The 22383-nt window shown below is 51.4% G+C and overlaps 1 protein-coding gene across 1 annotated transcript in view; it reads left to right on the top strand.

Annotated features, from left to right (window-relative positions):
- The window catches only part of Dgat2 (diacylglycerol O-acyltransferase 2), a 30430-nt gene that overhangs the window by 5467 nt on the left and 2580 nt on the right, over positions 1 to 22383 (top strand). Inside the window, exons 2-7 of the mRNA XM_038313359.1 lie at positions 9254 to 9382; positions 15687 to 15794; positions 16099 to 16169; positions 20324 to 20528; positions 20971 to 21145; positions 21878 to 22080. Of these exons, the coding sequence (XP_038169287.1) occupies positions 9254 to 9382; positions 15687 to 15794; positions 16099 to 16169; positions 20324 to 20528; positions 20971 to 21145; positions 21878 to 22080 (891 nt within the window). The remainder of the gene's footprint in view (positions 1 to 9253; positions 9383 to 15686; positions 15795 to 16098; positions 16170 to 20323; positions 20529 to 20970; positions 21146 to 21877; positions 22081 to 22383) is intronic.

Below are 22383 nucleotides of genomic sequence, written 5' to 3'. Positions count from 1 at the left end.
TCCGAGTCCCTTCGTGTGTGAAGTGGACAGGGTTGTGACACAAGAGTATTTCCCCCATCATGGTGCTGAGCCTGGCGACCCGTGTGCCAACCCCCAGGAGCAGGAAGCATTGGGGTCTGTTCTCATTAGCAGTTAGTCATTCCAAGCCAGTGCAGGAACCTTGCTCTGCTGCGTCTGTTTCCCACCCTGCCTCAGTGCAGGGAGGACGGCTTGCTGGGTGGGTTCCTTTGGGTCCTTCCAGGCCACCTGGAGTGTGTTGCCAGGCCTGGCCTGCTCTTATCCCTCATTCTTACCAGAAATGGGGCTTGCATCCTCTTTGGGGCCCAGGTAAGTGCCCCAGAGGAACTTATGGATTGCCATAAGGGCCTGTTCTGGGGACTCCTTGGTGACGCACATGCAAGCTGGTGGTGTTGCCATGGCAGCCCCTCCTACTCCAGTATTCCTGAATGTGCTAGGTCTGAAGGTGGGGATAGAGAAAGTGGGCCACTGGGGTCCTCAAGCACTCATGTCTCAGTCCTGGCTGGGAGCTGGGAACCTGGCATCTTAAAAGACCTGCCCTTTTGTCTTTCCCTCCCAAGACTCTACCGTATCTAATGAAAGCTAAATACGTTAAGCCGTGAACCCCTGGGATAACCCTTGTAGGCGCCAATGTTCCCATTAGAAGGATCATTTGTAGATTAAAAAGCCATTAGTGAATTTTAGCAGAGTACAGAAGGTCTAAATTGGCAAGACCTCAGCCCTCATCTGCAGTACCCTTACCCCTTAATTTAGCACTGGGAAATCAGAGATCTTAGAGCAGGAAAGGTCCCAGAAAATCTACGGAGACTTGGGATGCTAGACTCCCTGTAGCAGGATCCTGAAATGCAGGACTTGGTGGCAAGGCCAGGTACTTTGATGAGCACAGCATGGCTGGGGCTTGCATCTGTAGTGGTTTGTCCTCCCTTTCGGGCCAGATGTCACCATAGGCATCATATTAGGACACATAATTCCCATACGAGCCCTCAAAAGGAGACTTCCTCTTTCTGGGAAAGAACTCACCAGGGTGTTGGGACCGGGTACGTGACTGACCACTGCCCTGTCTAAAGTTGGAAGGGTGGGTTATTGGCTGGCTCTTCCTGGTGTTGCGGGTGGAGGCCAGCATTTTGTGGCCTCCCAGTCCTTCTGCCTTCCTTTCTGCTCTTTCAGATTCAGTATCTGTTGCAGTTTGGCCAGATGTTTGCACCTAAATCTTCCAATTCATGTGCCCCTTCCCTTTGCAGACGCTGTTTGTAGGGCTCTGCCTTCCTCTTATTAGGCCCATCCCTCATCTGATATCCCGTTCCCAGGAGAGGCTGGGGACATCCCTCTATTCCTGGACTGCTCAGCCTTCTGTGTCTAATTCGTGGACTTGTGTCCCCTGTTTTGTCTGGGGTGGGTGCTCCAAGAACTACTAGCCTCTGGCAGATGCCTGAGGAGCAGAAGGGAGATAGAGACTCGAAGCCTCCTCCTTGGTTCAGGGTACTTTGGAAGTACATTTCTCTCCAGAACTGTCTCTGTTGTCCCTGGCTTTAGCCCATCCTTCCACTTAGAGGAGACCTTTCCTGGTTCCCTATGATACTCCCTTTGACCCATTGGCCCAGGTCAGCTGATTTCTATTGTCCAGGCCCCTTTCATTCATCATGGTGCCTTCCAGCATGCAGGTGTAGACTAGGCACCTGCTCTTTGCATGGCTCTGTTCTGAGCCTAGGAACCCAGGGTGAGGCATAGTTCCCGCAAATTAATATAATATATACCTCCCATAGTGAAAGGTGATACAGATGGAAAAGTGAGGGACAGCCTGTCGGGCATGGCCACGCCGTCCTGAACTGGGCACAGGAACTCTTCCCAGGGGGAAGGTGGATAGGCTAATTGGCAAGGAGTCGGTGACTGACAGGGTTCCTCTGTGTGTGTTAAACACCTGACCAGACTCAGAAGTGAGAGAACCATTCCTGGCGGCACTGCAGGCTGGGTCAGGAGAGAGTCCCTGTGAGGTTTGGATTGACAGCCCAGCCCTGGAGATGGCAGGCATAGCCTTCAAGGGTTGTTCATTCCACCACCTCTGGCGCTGTCACCTTCACATGAGTGGACTCTGGCTGAAAGTACCTGCCTGAGGCGGCCCAGAAGACAGCTAGCTCACCTCTGGCCTCAAAGAAGTGCGTCACTTGGCGCTTGGCTGGGTGTCTTGACTGTCAGCTCCTCATAACCATGCAGCTTGTGCCCAGTCCTTTGGAGTGACTTGAGGGTAGCTTCCTCACTCTGCAAACCAAGGCAAAGCTTCCGTCCAGATGACACAGATGTGGCATCCTTAGGGTCTGGGAATGTGGGCAGGATGCCATCCTGCTGGAGAGCCCCGGGGGCCCTTCATGCCTCTGCTCTCTAGCTCTTTCCAGACCTAATAGCTGGGCCAGTTCTGACTGGATTTTCCCCACAGGGGCCTATTACTAAAGAGGACACTGGGTCCCAAGCAAGGTGACAATTTGCAAGAAGCATTAGACCCAGGGTTTGTGTTGCTTTAAGACAGCGGAAGGACACTGAGGCTTGCTTGATAATTAACTGCCACTCAGACAGATCCTTGCTTTTTATGGGGTTCTCGCCTAAACATTATCTCAGTTCCCTCAGCATCTGGCGAGGTAGGAATTAGCCCTATTGTACAGGCGAGGAAACTGAGGCTTGCACAGGCAGTGACTCATCCGAGCCACACTTCCTGTGTGTTAGAGGTGAGTTCTCCTGGCTCCTGTTCTTTGGACTCCTCCTGGGTGCAGCCCCTCCACAGATGATGATGTGGAGGTGATGCTGGTGAAGCCACACAGACCGCGTTGTGGGCCATGTGATTCCCAATGTGTGTTCACCCCTCCCGTCTATAGGATGGGGACTCTCTGCCCCTGGCTCTGACTCATTGCCCCCAGTTGTTTTCCTTTATAGCTCTGGTCTCCACCTGATAATCACATTCTCTCTCTCAGCAGTATCTGAGCGTCCAGACAGGTTGGGGGGGCATGATTTCCTGCATTCGCTCCCGACTCCTGCCCCCACTAACACCTTCCCTTCCTGGCGGCACTTTGTAAGTGCTTGTGCTTTGGGTTTTATGTGGGGCCACTTTGAAGAGCTGGTTCTCTGTTTTCAGCCTCCTTGGGGTAGTCCGATGCCCCTCCCCCATTTCTGAGTTGTTGGTCATGTGTTCTGACCCTGCCTTATGGGGAACTCCCTCTTTTCCTTGGCAGTTCCACCACCTACGGTCTCCGGTCACCTTCCACGCCTGCCTTCAGAGCCCTGCAGAGCACACTCTGTACCTTTCCCCCAATGCACACCCTTGTCACACCTAATGCACGCACTCCTGCTCACTATTTATACCCTCTCCTCTGGGGAGGTGAAAGCAGCAACAGCCTCACCTCACTGGCCATCTGCACCTTACAAACATTAAAAGCAGTTCTTTTTTAACCTAAACACACACACACACACACACCCCTACTGAATACAGTCCCTGTCTGGAGGTCAGAGCACAGCTTGAAGGAGCTGGTTCTCTCCACCATGTGGGATTGAACTCAATTCATTAGGCTTGGTAGCAGTTACCTTTATCCATCAGGCTTCCAAATATTCTCTCATTTACTCTTTTCTAACCCCCCCCCCCAGGTTGTTCTTATGCTCAGAGAGGTTTAATCACACCCCAGGTCGCATCATGGGGCAGAGCTGGCCCTTTCCCCAGAACTGGGGGCTTAGATTCAGACTCTGCCATTCTTAGGCAAGGGTGAGAGAAAGCCAGGAAACTGGTTTCCATCCGCCCTGGGGAGTAGCCTCCTTGGTCACTCTGCTATCAGATATTGAAGGAGGAGGTTCTAATACAGCCCTCACCACTCCTGTCTTGGGCCCTGAGATTAAGAGATTGTGTTGGGTCCACTGTGAGCTCACATGACCTCACAGCAGAAGCTCGAGTATAGGCGCATGTGGGTGGGGTTCACCATTGCATAGCCAGTCTGCACAGAACTGTCCCCATGACAGTGGGACATGGTGTGGGCAGAACAGGCATCCAGGTGTTATCTCATGCCGGTGTTATCTGTTCGGGTGTGGACTACCATGTGTAGTTGGGACCAGCCTCTGTAATATAGCATTGTTCAAGTGGTGAAGGGACTTGGGGTCCAAATACCTGCCTGGAGTGATACCCTAACCAGCGAGGTTTCGCCATGCCTTCGTTTCCTCCTTGCCTTGCCCACCCTTCTAAGGAGCACCATGAGAAAAGTGGCCTGGCATAGAGTGGTAAGGAGTCTGCTCCGGGCCTCTCTGATGTGTGTGTCCCCGGCCTCTCTGATGTGTTCCCCTTTCCTCTGTCCTCCAGACACGGAGTAAAAAATGAGCTGCGTGCAAGGATTTGCACACACACATCAGCCTCCTGTGCGAGTCTTGGCTGCGTAGGATTAGTCTTTTTGTTCTGCCCTATGCCTTATCTCTTTGGGGAAATATGATGTCTTCAAATGAAAGGCAGAACCTGCAAGTGTCAGAGAACATGTACTGAGAGAAGGCAGGAGAGAGGGTTCAGCATTTCCGTAGCAGGGCTGGCTTGGCCTTCTGGGCTGGCACTGTGGGATTATCTCAGCTGTACAGCAAACCTCTAAAGCCCTCCCCACCCCAACCCTGTGTGAGGTTCAGCACACACAGATGAATGCGCTCCAGGATTGATACTCACAAGTTACTGTTCAAGGGGGTGGGGGTTGCCAGGTAAGCTATACCTGGGTCTCAGTGGGACTGGTGCTGTAAGAGAGAGTGGGTGGGCCCAGGGAGGCCAAGGGATGAGGAAGCTGGGCTTGGCTGGATGCTAAGACTCTCTGCCGCCCTACCCAGGAGTCAAACAGGTTGGGAGTGGAGGTGGTGGCATTTGGTTGTAGCTTCCTCACCAGCTGGACTTCCGCCAACCAAGCTGGAGTAGAGGAAGTGTTGACAACCAGGTAGCATAGCTGATTATGCCCTGGGGATATGCGAGGGAACCCTCACTTCCTGGTTTCCCAGGTGACTGTCCCAGGGCTGCTGCAAGCTGCTGAATTTTAGGGCCCAGATTCTGGCCAGGAGGTGGACGCTAGGGACTATGAACTATGTGATCTAACTCATCCCATTTTAGAGATGGGGAAACTGAATTCCAGAGAAGGAAGTCCCTTGGTCAATTTGACACTGGAGTTGGCCTGCAACCAGAACCTGAAGGCCTGCTGCTGCCTCTGCCTGTTCTTTAAGAAGCCTGCTCCAGTGGTGGCCGTGGTGTAACATGCCTGTGATTTAGCACTCAGGAGGCCACAGCAGGAGAACTGCAAGTTTGAGGCCATCCTGGGATGTATGAGACTCAACACCACCAAAACTAATCAATAGAAAACAAAACACAGAAAGAAAATGAAGCTATTCCCGGCCTACCCTCTGAATAACAGCAGAGGGGGAGGGACTTGGAGACCAGGACTAGGGAAGGTTTAAGTCCACACTCTGAGAGACCCTGTAGCAACCTCAGAATGAGGTGACGATGGTGAACACCCAGGGTTCTGTGCCTGTGCAGTGGTTGGAAGGGTCAGAGCTTCAAGGGTTCCTCAAGCTTCATTCTTACTGCTCTCCCCTGAAAGGAAGGAGCCCTAAGGGCCTGACTTCATCTTCCTTTCTCAGCAAGGCTGCTTGAATGCCTTTCTCCCTTACCAGCCAGGCCCTATCAGAGCTCTGGGGGGCCAGACCTGGAGCCGAACTGGCCTGGCCTCAATCAACTCTTGAACTGTGTAGTTTGCAGACACGGGGAGTGTCAGACAGAAAAGCTCCCTGGGCTGGCAAGAAAGCTAGTGGCTTCAGGCTTGGGTGGTCCCCAGGGAAGAAGAGATTGTGTTTCTGCTGTAGCCTGTCCTGCCCTCTGCATTGGGGAAGTGTCAAAGCAGGGAGTGGCTCAGAGGAGCAATCACCGTCTCCTAGGCTCCTGGGTTCCCCCTGGAACCTGGACTTGAGAGGAACCAGCAGTCATACCAGCAGTCTTGTGGGAGTGGATCTGAGCTATGTGGTGCTGCCGTCCTTCCCAGTCTTTCCTGGATCTGCGGTTCCTCCCGTAGAAATGCAGCTGGTCCTCCCTGGACTGCATTCCTGTTGGACTGGCAGGGCAGGCAACAGGTGGTTGGCCCAGTGAGGCAGGAGGAGGACAGAATGGGTTCTGGCCTGCTTGGGTATGGACTTGGTGAGTCTCCCAGGCCCTTGGTTTTGTCTGTATAATAGGATGAATATTGGGGAGGAAATGGGGTACTACTCTCTAACCCTGTCTACTTGTAAGTTAATAAGATGGAGGGTTGGGTTATTTTGGAGAAAAAATGTTTAGGTTTTTCTCAGCTTGGGGTGAGGAATATGACCAGTAAGGAGTTTGTGCATGCCTCCCGAAGACCATACCGGCTATAGTTGGCTCTGCTGACTGAAAAGCACGGTCTGCCAGTGTAGGACGAGGGGTTCAGGCCTTGGCTTGGGCTTGAACTTCCCAGTAGGCTCCAGGTGCCTCTCTGTGTCCTGTGTGCCTTTCCTTAAACCTCCAAACTGCAGCCTGAGGTTCTGCCTCCTGTAGCGGTGGGACTCCTAACAGAGAAGCCAGCTAGTGTCCCCACTCATTTCCTGCCAAGCAGGAGGCTTTACCAGTGGAGCACCTAGCCTGCCCAGTGAGCACCTAGCCTGCCCAGTGGAGCACCTAGTCTGCCCAGTGGAGCACCTCGTCTGTCCAGTGGAGCACCTAGCCTGCCCAGTGGAGCACCTAGCCTGCCCAGTGGAGCACCTAGCCTGCCCAGTGAGCACCTAGCCTCCCAGTGGAGCACCTAGCCTGCCCAGTGGAGCACCTAGCCTGCCCAGTGGAGCACCTAGTCTGCCCAGTGGAGCACCTAGTCTGCCCAGTGGAGCACCTAGCCTCCCAGTGGAGCACCTAGCCTGCCCAGTGAGCACCTAGCCTGCCCAGTGGAACACTTAGCCTGCCAGTGGAGCACATAGCCTGCTTAGTGAGCACCTAGCCTGCCCCGTGGAGCATCTATGCTTAGCCCTCGTGGCCATTGTTGCTGACTGTGATGTAGCCAGCTAGCCTTAAGTCAGGAGTCTAGGCTATATATTAGAGGCTCAGTTGTGACAAATGTATTTTTCTAGGCTCAGCTGGTGGACATACACACCAGGCCCTGAGTTTGGTCCACCCTTGAACTCTCTGCACCTAATGGTCAGAGTCCTTGGCATTCATTAGCCGCTGTGTCAAAAGAGGAGGAGTCCCGAGCAGAAGCAGGGATCCTGGTTTTTGTTTCTTTTTTTCTTTTTTTTTGGGGGGAGGGGGGGTGTTTGTTTGTTTTTTGGGCTTTTTTGTTTTGTTTTTTGAGACAGAGTTTCTCTAGCTTTGGAGCCTATCCTGGAACTCGCTCTGTAGACCAGGCTGGCCTCGAACTCACAGAGATCCACGTCTGCTTCCCAAATACTAGGATTAAAGACGTGTGCCACCACCGCCCGGCCGTTACCTTGTCTTATATGTAGAAATGGTAATACAGGGAAGTCATAGTTTTAAGGCTGGAATCCTGGGTTCTTAGTCTACCTGGTAACCTCGTTCATACCGTAATGCGATCCCCCTAGGGCTCAGGATGAAACCTAAGGAACATGCCTGGTGGAGGAAAAGGGTCTAAGATGGTAGGAGAGTTACGAAGAGAGCAATACGCCAACCCTCTGGAGTGGCTGTAGGACCCAGTCTTGTTTTTGTGTCTTTGCCCACCGTTCCTGTAGAGCATTGGGTGTGATTGAGTACCCAGTACGTGATGATCGTGAGCATGCTACTTTCTGGGGTCTCATAGTGTGTGGAACCGAGAGGGCAGTGCTGAGCCCTCTCCTGGTTTATTACGTCAGAGGGGTGAAGGGATTGGTTTGTCCACCCTGAAGTCTGCCCTTTCCTATTCAGTCAGGGGCGTTGAGCTGAGAGGGTGCATAGTCCTTTCTGAACTAGACTGTGACCTTGCTGCTTCTAGTTTTGACAGAAAGCAGAGGTTCAAATGTGACCCCCTAGACGCCTTTCTCCCTTCTCCTAGCTTGTAAGCCAGGGTGAATGGTCAGGAGACCCTCAAGGTCAAGACTGAGGGAGTCATCTGTTCTGGGCCTCCAGCAGTGGGTGGTAGGAAGGAATGTTGGGGTGGCACACAATAGGAGCTCAGAGATGTGCTGAACAAGGGGTCTCGGACATGGTTGGGCTCAGCAGAGCTGGGGTGTGAAATGGCCTCTGCGTTTTAGTCTAAGGCTGAAGTGAGTGGTCTGGGGTCTCACCCTATGCTCTTCCCTACTGCCAGCTCCCTTGTAGGCACCAGGCCTCATGGTCACACTGTCAGCTATTAGAATCCTGGGGCACAGCTCAAGCCAACTTGCTGAGCACATTTTGTTCTGATTTCCGGTCTTGGCACTTGCTTAGCAGCAAACATACGTACCTCAGGTGCCTCCCTGTGTCTTGTGGACCTTTCCCTAAACACTGTTCCAACCACTAGCTTGGGGTCTTATCTGCAGTGCTGGGGTACATAACCCCCACTTTAGGAGAAGTAAGATGCCCCTGGGTCCTTCCTCAGCCCCAAGCTTGACACCACAGTGAAGGCGAATCTGTCTTCAGCGGCCTTGGTGTGAGCCTGGTTGTTGGAGGGGAAAGAGATTCACGGAAAGAGGTGTCCAGGAGAAAGGGAGTGAGGCAGGGATCGGGAGGCTCAAAGGGCACTTGGACAAAAATCAAAACAGAGCATTGCAAATGGGATGTTGAACTTCTGTCCTTGGCCTCATAGATACAGGTAGCAAAGATTAAATATTTGTCCTAGATCAGATAAAGGAAGACATGTGTTTGGGCACTAGAGATGGAAGAGAACTGGCCTCCCTATGGCCCAAACCCAGGACTAGCTCTGAGATTCCTCACCATCATGCTGCCTTGTCTTTTTTTTATTTTTTATTTTATTTTTGTTTTTCAAGACAGGGTTTCTCTGTAGCTTTGGAGCCTGTCCTGGAACTAGCTCTTGTAGACCAGGCTGGCCTTGAACTCACAGAGACCCGCCTGCCTCTGCCTCCTGAGTGCTGGGGTTAAAGCTGTAGTTTTGTGGCTCTTATGCTGTAAAGCAGCTTTAGGAAGAATTAGGCAGCAGAATGAGGGTTCAGTTACTCTGAGTCTGTGGCCCGCATTCACCTGTCTAGGAAGGTTCCTGGGGGAGGCTGGTTGTGTTGGGGTGTCTGGAGGACAGGTTTATAGTGTATTCTTCTCCTGCAGGCACTGGCTCCAGCATCCTCTCGGCCCTCCAAGACATCTTTACTGTCTCCTGGCTCAACAGGTCCAAGGTGGAAAAGCAGCTCCAGGTCATCTCAGTCCTACAGTGGGTCCTGTCCTTCCTGGTGCTAGGTAAGCACAGCTGGGGCAGGGGAGAGTAGAGGGAGGGGTGACACAGTCCCATCGGGATCATCTTCTCCCCAGCCTCTTTCCACTTACTCCCATCTTTGGGGCCCGCGGTCACGTACTCTACCAGTAGGCATGCCAGAAACCTCGATGAATTCATGGGAGATGTAGTATGGCTTCATTTTGCAGATTAACTTGCCCAAAGTTACTTGAATCTGGGTCTGTAGGATGCCCAAAGCCTGCATGCTTCTAACTGCCTCCTTGTCTGCCGGCAAAGAGCAGGCAGGTGTGCTATTTGCTGTAGTCAGGTTCGAGACCAACTCCAGACAAGCCCCGACTTTACATAGACTTTTTGAGCTCTGTCCTCTTGCCTGTGAAGATGCTGCTGTTTGCCTCCCATAGGGATTAAAGATAAAGGGTTAAACTACTACACTGAGCCAGGTGGCCGTCCCGTCGCAGGAATGCTGTTGATGAAGAGTGTCCCAAGATCCCAATGCCAGTCCTGATCCCCTTTGCTGAATGTTCTCCCCAGTTACTCCGCTGCCTCTCAGCATGGCCCGTTGTTGAGTGAGATTTCTGTCCCACCTGGTCCTGCAGTCATTCAGTCCCAAAGAAATACACAGAGGTCTACAATAATCATAAACTTAATTGGCCTATTAGCTCAGGCTTCTTATTTACTCTTATAACTTATATTAGCCCAAAATTCTTGTCTGTGTTAGCCTTTTTCAGTGAGGCAGTCACATCTTGCTTGCTCTGTGTCTGGGTGATGACTGCAGACTGACTCTACCCTCTTCCCAGGATTCTCCTGTTCTCGCGACCCTGCCAATACTTCCTCTCTGGCTATTGGTCAATCAGTGTTTTATTAAAATACAATTGACAGGGTACAGACCATTGTTCCACAGCACTCTTCCCCCCCTTTTTTTTAAACAAGAACTCTAAATCTAATATCCTTTGTTTAGCTTTTCTCCTGACCATTATCCATAACAACTTGTAACCAACATTCTAAACAGAGGCAAACATCCATAATCCATTTTTTTGGGAAAGTAGGTGCAGTTTTCCAGGATTCTTCCTGCTGATTGGGGACACGGATAATCTATGGGGACCGAAAGAAAATTTAGGATTATGATCAAGACCTGACTAGATAGAGTATTCTGTGAGGCTTGATCATCTCAGCCAGCAATCTTGAGGCTGTTCTGGATGTAGAACTCAGACATCTGGGCCATCCACTCCTATCAGAGATTTCTCAGGGGGTCTTCCTTGATCAAACCTGATTTTTCTTAGCCCAGATTGAATTCACAGTCCCTCATTTCCTGTAGAAACAAAAGCAAAACCTGTTCTCCAAAGTAACATGTCTTTTGACTTAAATTTTAAAGTCAAAGCATTTTCAATATATATATATATATATATATATATATATATATATATATATATATTAAATTAATCCAACAGCATTTATAATCAAATATTTTAGCAGCTTTTGCTTCTTCCTCTGTTAACAATAATTTAAAGACAACACAATAACATACAGTATACAGACTCTCTGTGTACTTTTCATCTTTACGTGGCTTTATTTTGACCTCTTTCTTTTATTTTTATTTTAATTTTTGGCTTTTTGAGACAGGGTTTCTCTGTGTATCTTTGCCTGTCCTTGAACTCACAGAGATCCACCTGTCTATGCCTCCCAATTTTTGGGATTAAAGGTGTGTGCCACCACACCCAACTACTCTCTTTTTTTCTTTATTTTAAGGACTTTATCCTTTTTTTTTCTCTCTAAAGCCTACATATATTTTTAAACACACAGTAAACTATTTAGAGTTTTTCTTTCTTTTTTTTTTTTTGGGGGGGTTTTCGAGACAGGGTTTCTCTGCAGCTTTAGAGCTAGCTCTTATAGACCAGGCTGGTCTCGAACTCACAGAAATCCGCCTGCCTCTGCCTCCCGAGTGCTGGGATTAAAGGCGTGCGCCACCACCGCCCGGCTAGAGTTTTTCTTAGTCTGAATCTATCTTTACTGTATATCTCTCTTCTGACCACAGGAGTCTTTAATTTGCTAAGCGATATGTCTAGGATTAAAGCTGTAACTTTGACTGGATCCAGCCCATTCTTTCACTTTTTTCTGAGAGACTTGCCTCATGGCAGAGGTACTGGCTGGAGCCATGTTTATTGCCACAACTCTATGGTGTTTCAAGGTCACTGCCACCACCAAAAAGCATGTAGTCAGCTTTTCATTAACACCATTTAAGTGTTTCGTGGCAGGACTTCTTAAAAGAGCTGCAAGGTTTTGCAGCTAAAGCTAAGTCAGGAAGCCACTTTTAAATGAGAGTGTTTGCCTCTAGTAAGCAGAGCCCACCCAAGAAAGTGCTGCTATCAAGAAGCCAAGCTTAACTCTGTGTTCTTTTATATCTAGAATGACTTCCCAAGCTCTGTCAGGATTTCCGTGAATGCAGTTGTCCACATGTTGGGCACCATTTGTTGACAGAGGTTTCTGTCCCATCAGGTCCCTCAGCCATTTAGTCCCAAATAAACACACAGAGGTCTACATTAATTACAAACTGGCCTATTAGCTCAGGCTTTTTATTTACTCTTATAACATATTAGCCCATAATTCTTGTCTGTGTTAGCCACGTGGCTTGGTACCTTTTTCAGCGAGGCAGTCACAGCCTCTGGTGGCTTTCAGATGCTGTTTCTGCAGGCCTGGCTAGGTACTTCACCTTCCAGCTAGAATCTGGGAAGAGGGCAGACACTGCTCTCCTGGGACCTTCTCTTCCTCCCCAGGCCTTATAACCGCAGCACAGGTTAGTCTCTGAGCACGTGAACACAGATAGACCTGCTGCAGGATCCATGTGTCCAGCACTTGTGGTCAGGTCCCCGGCCACTCACTCTTCATGCTGCCCAGGATGGTGGGAGCTCAGCAGACATCCACATGATAGTGTGAGCAGCTGTCTTTGAGGCAGGCATGGAGCCTCTAAGGCCATGTTGAGAACAAAAGGAACAAATCCCGTGGTATGTGAGGCCCTTGGAGTATCTTTTCTTAAATTCAAGGAAGAGGAAATGGAAATTCAGAGGTTCAGTGACTGACCATGGCACCCATTAAACAGCAAGTCAGAGTTTGAGTTTTGAATGCCCAGGGCATTCCCTTACCGTGAGGGTCCCGAATTAATGGACAGAGTCCAGGGTGGGCTTTGGGGGATTCATTGAACTCTTAAGATTAAATGCAAGGCCATGCATACATTTTCATTGCTATAAGGCTGTAGCTATCCTCAGATTCTTACAGGGTCATACAACCTCAGAACGATGATGAAATAATAGTTTGGGGGCAGATAGTTGAATTGGCTCCCTTAGATCTCCAACCCCGAGTGTGGCTTGCATTTGGTCTCTTATTAGATTACCAGGGTAGAAGCAGTGTAACCTTATCTTTGTTCAGTTAGGAAGCAAGGACCCAGTGGGTTCAGAGCCTTGTCTGGGGTTATAGGAGAAGAAAATAAGAGGGACCAAGAATGCAGTGACCCCCAGCCTCTTGGTCCTCTGTCTAGCCTGCTTTTGCCAGTTCCTATTGTTCCTATCTGTACCAGAAGTCAATACTTACCTTGCCTTAGTGGGTCAGTGCCTGGCTGTGGGGCACTGAGTAAATTGTGCAATCCTAGGCCATATAGCATGTGACAGGGCTGGCCCCAAGCTGTAGGTTAATGATCTGTGAGGCCCAGCCACAGCCCAGAAACTGGCCCAGCGTGTCTTTCCAACATGTTGGTGTAGGTGGGAGCTAGAGCTGGGCAGGTATCAGCCCTGCTTCAGCTGTTGTAATTACTACGTGAGCAGTCCCAGTCCCAGCCGCTCCCTCTCACTGAGTCCCAAACCTGCTGGCACAGGCTTACTCTGTATTGCAAAGATTGCTATGGATACCATTCACATTAAACAGTTTTTTGTTTTGTTTTTCTGATGTGCCTTGTAGCCCTCTAGAATTCTGGTGAAAGCTGTGGGCCTTCTTGGTGCTTTTAATCATATAATATGAAGTGCACTGGGTTTTTTTTTTAAGAATCCATCTAATAATGCTGGAATATAAATATGTAACCTTTGAAACCCAGTTGGACACTTAGTAATGTATGCTTTTTTATTAGGTTGTTTAGTTAGGAAGTAAAGACTGTAATGGCCAGGACCTGGCAGGGCCGGTCCCCGAGTATGCTTCGTCCTGTCCCTGCTCTCCACAGCCCTGCCGCTGTGGCTCCTACTGAAGAGCGCCGGCACTTTTCCCTGTACCACCAGCCTGGGGCCAGAGCTCTGCAGTTGTGAGCTGCTTGTGGCCCCAGGAACAGGAAGGGATGCATGCAGGTAGTCCCGAGCGGTCTCTGCATGGAACAAGCAGGCTGTTCCAATCACTGTGCTTGCATGTCCTGGGCCCAGGGCATTGGTGGGTGTCAACCTCATTACTTGAGAATGGGGAACAGGGAGCTGTTGTAGGTTTCCCAGAAGGAAGGTATTTTGTGGGGTGGTTGTCCTGCCCAACCCTCCATCAGGTTTTTTGATACAGGGGCTCACTGTGTAGCCCTGGTTGGCCTGTGCCGGTATGTATGTAGACCAGGCTGGCCTCCCATCACAGATCCACCTGCCTCTGCCTCCAGAGTGCTGGGAATAAAGTTGTGTGCTATGTGCTACCACACCCAGCAGGCAGCTCTTTTTTTTATTTATTTAAAAAATACCCACACAAAAACAAACAAACAAAAAAACCTTTCTATATTGGTGGCTGGGGCTGGAGAGTAATCTCACCTTGTTCTAGCTCCAAAGGTTTTCAGGGACTCAGGGACTGAGCTCTGTTGGACAGGAGAGACGGTGGTGAGAAAAAATGCACATTTGAGAGGACAGGGGCAGCCCCCAGCTGTGTAGGGCCAGGATGCTGGGCTTCTGTCACTCACTGCTCTGTCTTAGCTATGCAGACAGGACAGATACGTATGGATACCTCCTCCCTATGGTGACCAGCCTCCCAGCCTTGGGGTTTGGGCTCCCTGATGGCAGCAAGGTCTTTAGAATATTCACACCGCGCCCCTTCCTGAACACCATGGGCCTTGCCTGCTACTTGGAATGCAGTGAGTCTTTGCTTGGACACCTGTGGAAGCTGGGGCTGGAATGGCTCTTCTAGGATCAAGGAAGGGCCTGGGGCAAATTGTTGGAGCAGTGCATTGTATACAGCCTAAATATGATCAGGACTGTTTTTCCAGCTGCCTTAGGGACCCACACTGTCTTCAGGAGGGTGTGTGGGGTGCAGATGCTCCCCAAGTCTCAACTCCTGTGTGTACCACTGCTACATTGTCTTAGGAAACTTCTGTTGTCTGGTAACTGTAGCTTGGTTCTAGCTGTCCCAGGGCAGGGCCAGCTCAGGAGTGAGGCTGGGCTGAGGATGGTGAGGGCCACAGTTTTCTTGCACTCAAGCCCATGGAGATCTGCATCTGGACTTTCTCTTCTTCCGTGGTCACCTGAAACAGGCTCAGCAGTGTGTTTGGAAAGTTCTGTAGAGCCTGAGTCCCTGCCCCCTCCCTAGGTGGGTCTAATGCCAGGGTGAAGAGATGAGTCCTCCCGTGTGGAGAATTCGGATTGTGTGGTCGGGTGATTTGATAACTAAGAAACCTCTGGAGGGGACAAGGATCTGAGGGGCTGGAGGCTGGATGAACATTGGAAAGAGACGCCCTGGTGAGCGTATCTGGAGGTGGACCATGAGATGCTGGCTCTCCTTCCCACTGGGGCCAGGCCATTCAGCCTTATGGTCAGCCAGCTGGCCCTGAGGACAGTTACCACAAATAGGTGTTCCAAGAGAGTCTTTCTAAGTGTTTGAGGAAGGGGGGCCTGGTGAGCCCTGTCTCTGGTCCGGGGCTGCTTGGGGACAGCCCTCCTGTGACAGATACCCCCTTTACTCTACCCTAACCCCACGGTGACAATCTGAGATTTCTCACCTCTGGTGAACTTCTAAGGCCATGTGGACCATGGGCTTCCAAGGCTGAGTTTGAACCCTGCCTCTCCTCTGTCCTGCTGGGTTAGCTCAGGCAAGTCAGTCCTGACAAGTTTTCTAAAACAGAAAAGTCAATGCTTTAATGACTCAAAGGGATCATGCAAGCGGAGACATCAGGAATTGCTTGAAGTCTCCCCATGTTAGCCAGCTCAAGCCCAGGTGTCCCTAGCGCTAGGACCCACCTGTGCCCGTTGACCCTGGAAGCCATGCCTCAGCTGGGAGGACTGGGAGTCTGGGACCTCTGCCTAGGTTAGTGCTATGGAAGCCATGCCTCAGCTAGAAGGACTGGGAGCCTGACCTGTTGTCCCACCTCCCCAGGAGTGGCCTGCAGTATTATTCTTATGTACACCTTCTGCACCGACTGCTGGCTGTTAGCTGTGCTCTACTTCACCTGGCTGGCCTTTGACTGGAACACGCCCAAGAAAGGTAAGCGTCTGGGTCTGCTGCTGTGTTCCTCCCTCTGCTGGGCTGCAGCCCTCCTCCTGGGTGCTGCCTCTATGGGAAAGACCTAGGCTGGGCTGGGCTGGGCTGGGCACAGTTTGGGGTGTCTTCACGGGAGCTCACCCTTCATTAGGGATGGCAGAGGGAATGTATGTGGGAAGGGGCACACTGGGCCGTGTGGGCTGACAGACACCTCCCTGGGGGGTTCACACTGGCTGTGTCTTGCCTGCATTGTTCAAATGTCCCTCCCACCTGCTCCTTCCCAACACTGTGCTTTGTTTCCTGGAAGGTGGCAGGAGATCGCAGTGGGTGCGGAACTGGGCCGTGTGGCGCTATTTCCGAGACTACTTTCCCATCCAGGTAAAGACGTGGTGCGCTGTCCTGGGAGGACTGGGACAGATGGGGATATGAACTGTGACAGAGAGCTGAAAACAGAGGCAGTGTGTCCGTGTGAAAGTGTCCGTGTGTGACGCAGAGTGCTGTGCTTGATGTGTTGTGAGTCAGTCCTTGAGACACCAGGCGAGCTGCCCGGGTGGTCAGGTAGCCCTCCCCCCCCCCCCGCCCCCCCCCTCCCCCCCGCCCGCATTCCTCCTCTGCCCTGTATTGTGGGAGTGACCCTAGGCTGTGCAAAAAACTCCGCCTACTGCCGGCATTCCTATGACTTCCCTCCCTAGAGGGCCAAAGCCTTGCTCAAGATGTCCAGTGGGGCCCTCTGACATGCAGCCCAGGGTCCTCTCCCGATTCCTAACTGCCCATTCCTCGGGGAGGGACTTGGCCCCAGATCTCTCTTCCCGAACCTGCTTGACTGTTGGGACCAGGGTTTAAGAGCTTGCTCTGCCGTTCCGTTTACCGACCTGCCATTTGGGGGTCTGTCTAGTGCTAGGCTCTCCGCTAGGGCATGGGTGATGGAATGTTAGCCCTGGGCTTACGGTCAGTCTAATGAATTGTACTGTATTCTGTCTCACTCTCTGAATAGCTTTCTCAGCTCTACTGAGCACCATTTGTCTCCGCTGCAAATGGGAGATGCTACTGGGTCTGCCTCTCTCTGTCTCTCTGCCCCAGGTGCTGTGTCTTCTGCCACTGTGCCCTCAGGAAGCCTCCTGCAGGCTGGTAGCTCCTCTCTCCCAGCAAGCAATGGCTGATGAGATCTAAGCATTCAGGTGTTCTACTCCTACCGCTCTTTACCCTTTCAAAAGATCCAAATGATGGACTGGAGAGATGGCTCAGTGGTTAAGGTGACTGGCTACTCTTCCAGAGAACCCGGGTTCAAATCCCAGCACCTACATGGCAGCTAATAACCATCTGTAACTCCAGTTCCAGAGGATCCAGTGCCTTCTTCTGGCCTTTGAGAGGACTGCACATACATGGTACACAGATATACATGTGGGTAAAACACCCATACATGTAAAAATGAAAATAAATCTAGTGGGGTGTGGTGGCACATACCTTTAATCTTAGGCAAAGGCAGCTGGATTTCTGTAGGTTTAAGGCCAACCTGGCCTACATAGCAAAGTTCCAGGCTACATACATAGTTCCAGTATGTATGTCTATATAACTCTGTCTCAAATAAATAAATGAATAAACCTTTAAATTAAAAACAAACAGCCGAGCCCTGTGCTCTCACTGTCCCTGTTCTGTTGAAGAACAGGGCAGACATCTGTGAGAGACCCAGTGAGGTTCCTGGGCCTCACCCTGAGTGGCAGGCTCTGCCCCTTGCCCTTGACGTCAGGTCTAATCTGTGCCTGAGAGCTGTGTGACCTGCCTGCTCCACCCCTTTTTCCAGAGGTCCTAACATGGTTTATGTCATCAAGATCTCTAGCTAGACCCATGTACCCTGTCTCCGTTTCTCTTACTGGAGATTCCTTCTCCAAAGCCATATAGCTGACCCAGAGGGCATCCCTTTTTGGAGTGGTAGGGCCGGCTCCTTCGGCAGGTCCTGGAACTACAGCAGTCTATAACAGAAGTGGCCCACGTCCTGGGGTTCCTCTCCCTGAAGGGTAGGCAAGGCCTTTGGAGATTAGGAAAGGCTCTCTGGGCTTCGAATCAGCCATCTGTCCACCGATTTCATAGATGTGTAGACTGAGGGACTGTCCCTGGTTCACAAGACACTGTGCTGCCATGCCCTGCCTAGGCAAGCTACTGCTGTTCTCTGGAACTGGGTGTGTTTCTCTGTGTGGGGCTAGGAGTAGAATAAGCCTGGCCTGGGAGCAGGATGGGGAGTGACCTGCCAGGAATCTGCCCAGGCTGACGCTCACCAGCCTGGCCTGAACGCCGCTGGGCTGGGACTTTGCCACCCAGCAGGCATGTCAACAGAACAGTCAGCAGCAGTGACCTTCGCCCTCCCTGCAGAGCGGACATTCTGTCCAGCTGGGAAGAGTAGTGTCGTGAAGAGAGATCAAAGCTATATCAGACGTCTCTATTGGTACTGCCTGGGGCCATCAACCTGCACAGCGTCCCATCAGATAGAGCCTTGGGGAGGGAGGGAATTATTAAAGAGCCAGTTAGGTTCCTAAGAGGTGACACATCACAGTGTCCGGGGAGAAGTGAAACCGGAGTGGCCTTGTGCAGCTGTGGAGCTGGCTCACTGTGACTTCCCTCGGAAACAACCTAGAGAGTCAGGGGGCTCCCGTCCAGTCTATGCTTTGGCTCCAGGGAGTTTCTAACCCAGTACCAGTTGCCCAGCTCCTCCCTCAGTGCCTTGATTCACCGAGAGCCAGCTGGGCAGGCAGAGCACAGCTGCAGCCATGCAGGGTTCCTGCGACCTGCTCCTCCGGTGGGGGGGGGGGTCTCACTCTCCACCTCGGCCCCAGCAGAGCCCACTGCCGTTCCCTGGTTATTTGGTGGGCAGCTGAGAGTTGTTTTCCAGACAGCATTAACCTGCTTGCCAAAGGCAAAGGGAGGAAAGAGTACAAGTGTCGTATACACCAGGGGTGTGACACCAGGAAGGCTTGTTCACATTCACACACACTACAGCCGCAGAGCCTAGCACCGCACCAGATGCCCCGGTCCTGCCATCAGCAATAATGCTCTTCTCCCACACTGAGCAGAAGGACCCTTTACTCACCCAGGAGGTTCCTATATTGGAGTAAAGGAAAACGTGGTCTTTTAATATCATCCAGTAGTTAGGGACTCTGTGCCAGTGCCGCTGCAGGGATGGGTACCAGCACGCACCTTAGGTGGGGAGGATGTGAATGGCGCTCTCTGAGGCAGGGCAGCCCCAAACCAGTATGTTCGGGCTACTCAACTCAGGAACTGCATTTCTGGAAGTTTATTACACAAACACACACACACACACACACACACACACAAAAGAAACCTGTTGGAAACATGGGTAGAAGAAGCTTTTAAAATTAAAGCATCTTTCTAGGAGTCTGTCAGTCAGGATGAGAGTGAGCGCTGTCATGTGGACTGACAGTGGCACAGGGATGGGTGTGCAGCTTTGAGGACCCTGATAAGCTAGACAGGACATCATTCCCTCGAGACAGCACTGATGCTGCAGCCTCATGCTTGGGGGATGTTTTGATATGATTATGATTATTGACAGGATCTCGTTGTATAGCTCTGGCTTGCCTGGAACTCACTACATAGACTAGAGTAAGCTGGAATTTTATGATTTTTTTTTTTTAAAGAAAGGCCTGTTCTGGCAGTGGTGGCCCACACCTTTAATCCCAGCACTTGGGAGGCAGAAGCAGGCAGATTTCTGTGAGTTTGAGGCCAGCTTGGTCCTCAGTGTGAGTTCCAGGGTAGAAACCCCCCTTCTCCCTCCCTCTCAGCACTCTGTCCCCATTGTGCTCCTGGCGATGCTGTCCCCTCCCTGTTTGGGGTTTTGCAGGTACTTAGTTAGCCTCAGGTGGACCCTTAGGAAGCCAGTTATCAACAGAACAGCTTTGTTGATAGAGGGAGTTTAGATCACCCAGCTGCCACAGCCACACAGCCCTGCCTGCCTGTTTCAGAACCTGAGCTGAGCCTAGCTGCTTGGCAGAAATTTTGTATTGGTCCAGCTATACCATCCTGTTGTCCACACTAGACAATAAAGAGGTGGAAGGTCGGCTGTGTGGGCTCGTCCTCTGAGCTGCTGAAGATTCTGCAGTATGCAGTGACCATGAAATTCTTAGTGGGAGACCTGAAGCCATGGCTCTCCTTGCCAAACTCAGAATCTAGACTGTACCCACTGAAGGCTGAAGGTCCAGCTTGGATGTGGGTTTTAGGGGAGTCACCATGGTAAAAAGCCTAGGAGCAGGAAGGTAGAAGTCTGGATGCGCATGAATTAGTAGTTTGGACTGTGTTTGGCTGGGAAAGAAGAAGACAAGCACGCAGCCAGGGACTCCTAGCCCAGCAGCTGCCAGCCACTGGCGCTGTGATTCTCATAATGAGGGTCTGAGGACAGGCTTGGAAAGTCACTGCAGCCTTTTGGGCTCCTAGCTCATCAGGGCGTGAAACTTCAGGTTCCTCCAACCCCCTCCCCGTTGGGTGTCCTCCTCTCCCAGCCGGTTCTAACACATGTTTCCTTACAGCTGGTGAAGACGCACAACCTGCTGACCACCAGGAACTATATCTTTGGGTACCATCCCCACGGCATCATGGGCCTGGGTGCCTTCTGCAACTTCAGCACAGAGGCTACTGAAGTTAGCAAGAAGTTTCCCGGCATAAGGCCCTACTTGGCCACGTTGGCTGGCAACTTCCGGATGCCTGTGCTTCGGGAATACCTGATGTCTGGAGGTGAGAGTCCACTTCAGCTGCTCCTGCTGGGCTCCGCTGTCTAGACTTGAGCCTCCCCATTGGGCAAAGCGATGGAGGAACTGGAGTGCCCTTCCCATGAGGTGCTGGTCCCGTGCAGGTAGAGACAGCTGCGGCAGATATGCTAGGTCAGGATTTGCCGTGGATGACACCTCAATGGGGCCTCCTCCCACCTTCTCTAGATATATACCAGCCACTGTGCTGCCAATTGTCCTTGTCCGCCTACCTGTGGTCCCCGCCAGCTTGGCTTTCATTTCATATCATTGCCCACATTTTATCGATAAGTAAACTGAATTTAGGAGAAATGAATTGCTTAGGGAGGAAGGATCATCTATCTTCCAAGAGGGTAACAGGTCTGGGATCCATCTATAGCGGTTTTTATTTTATCTATGAGCAGTCCTGATTGTGCATTCCCCTCACCCAGGCATCTGCCCCGTCAACCGAGACACCATAGACTACTTGCTTTCGAAGAACGGGAGTGGCAATGCTATCATCATCGTGGTGGGAGGTGCAGCCGAGTCCCTGAGTTCCATGCCTGGCAAGAACGCAGTCACCCTGCGGAACCGCAAAGGCTTTGTAAAACTGGCCCTGCGTCATGGGTAAGTGCCTACACACGCATCTCCAGAACAGTGCCCATACCCAGATGCCAAAGGGAGCAAGAGACCAGGAAGGAAATGGCATCACTTGAAGCATCAGGGGAAACTTGCCTATTGGAGAGTGCTGGCAGATTAGAATCCTGGTATTTCTAGCAAATCTATCCTTCTAGGCTCCTTCTGGAAGAGATGCTCTGCTCTGGGGGGCAGAACTGGAGTCTAGAGCCTTGGAGTTGGGTCCTAGAATGAACGGTAGCAACACGGTAGTCCAAGTCATTGAGGGCAGAGAAAGAACTCTATCTGCAGCCATGTTCCGTGAATCTTGGAACGCGGCTGCGGACAGAGCTCTCTCTGTGTCCTTCAGGATTTATTTATTATATATACAGTATTCTCAGTATTTTGTCTGCATGTATGCCTACAGGCCAGAAGAGGGCGCCAGATGTCACTACAGATGGCTGTGAGCCACCATGTGGTTGCTGGGAATTGAATTCAGGACCTTTGGAAGAACAAGCAGTGCTCTTAACCACTGAGCCATCTCTCCAGCCCCCAGGAGAGGCTGTTCTACAGTCTGCTGTCAAGTCAGGCCAGACCAATGATAGGAGGGGCAGGGACGGATAGTGTGCCAGGCTGTGAGATGAGCTGAATCAGGCTGAGAGGGATTGGGTTGGGCTGGACAGACAAACAGCAGGGCCAGGCCCAGTGATTGGGGTCTGGCTAATCTGGGCCTTTCTCTTCCAGAGCCGATCTGGTCCCCACCTATTCCTTTGGAGAGAATGAGGTGTACAAGCAGGTGATCTTTGAGGAAGGCTCCTGGGGCCGCTGGGTCCAGAAGAAGTTCCAGAAGTATATTGGTTTCGCCCCGTGCATCTTCCATGGCCGAGGCCTCTTCTCCTCTGACACCTGGGGGCTGGTGCCCTACTCCAAGCCCATCACCACTGTTGGTGAGTCCCTAGCTGCATGGTCACCTGGCTCAGATGAGACCCTTGTCCTAAGGACCTGGAGTTGGGTACTGGAGGGAGTGATGAGGGAGGTGAAGGTTGAGCTATTGTGATGAGCCACGCAGTGATCAATACAAACCTGTCAGGAGAATGTTGCCGTGGAGACCGTGCGGCTGTAACAAGGGTGCTATAGGGATTATGTGCTCCTCTGTCTGCAGAGTGAGCCTATGCAGGAGGCAGCTCTTAGTCTGCTGGCTGATGGGAATTCTCAGTAGAAAAGGGGAAGAAGAGCCAGGTATAGTCACG

This window comes from Arvicola amphibius, chromosome 12 (assembly GCF_903992535.2).
Source record: "Arvicola amphibius chromosome 12, mArvAmp1.2, whole genome shotgun sequence".
Classification (NCBI taxonomy): domain Eukaryota; kingdom Metazoa; phylum Chordata; class Mammalia; order Rodentia; family Cricetidae; genus Arvicola; species Arvicola amphibius.
The sequence above is the reverse complement of the archived record's forward strand: the minus strand, read 5'-3'. Positions and strand labels throughout refer to the sequence as shown.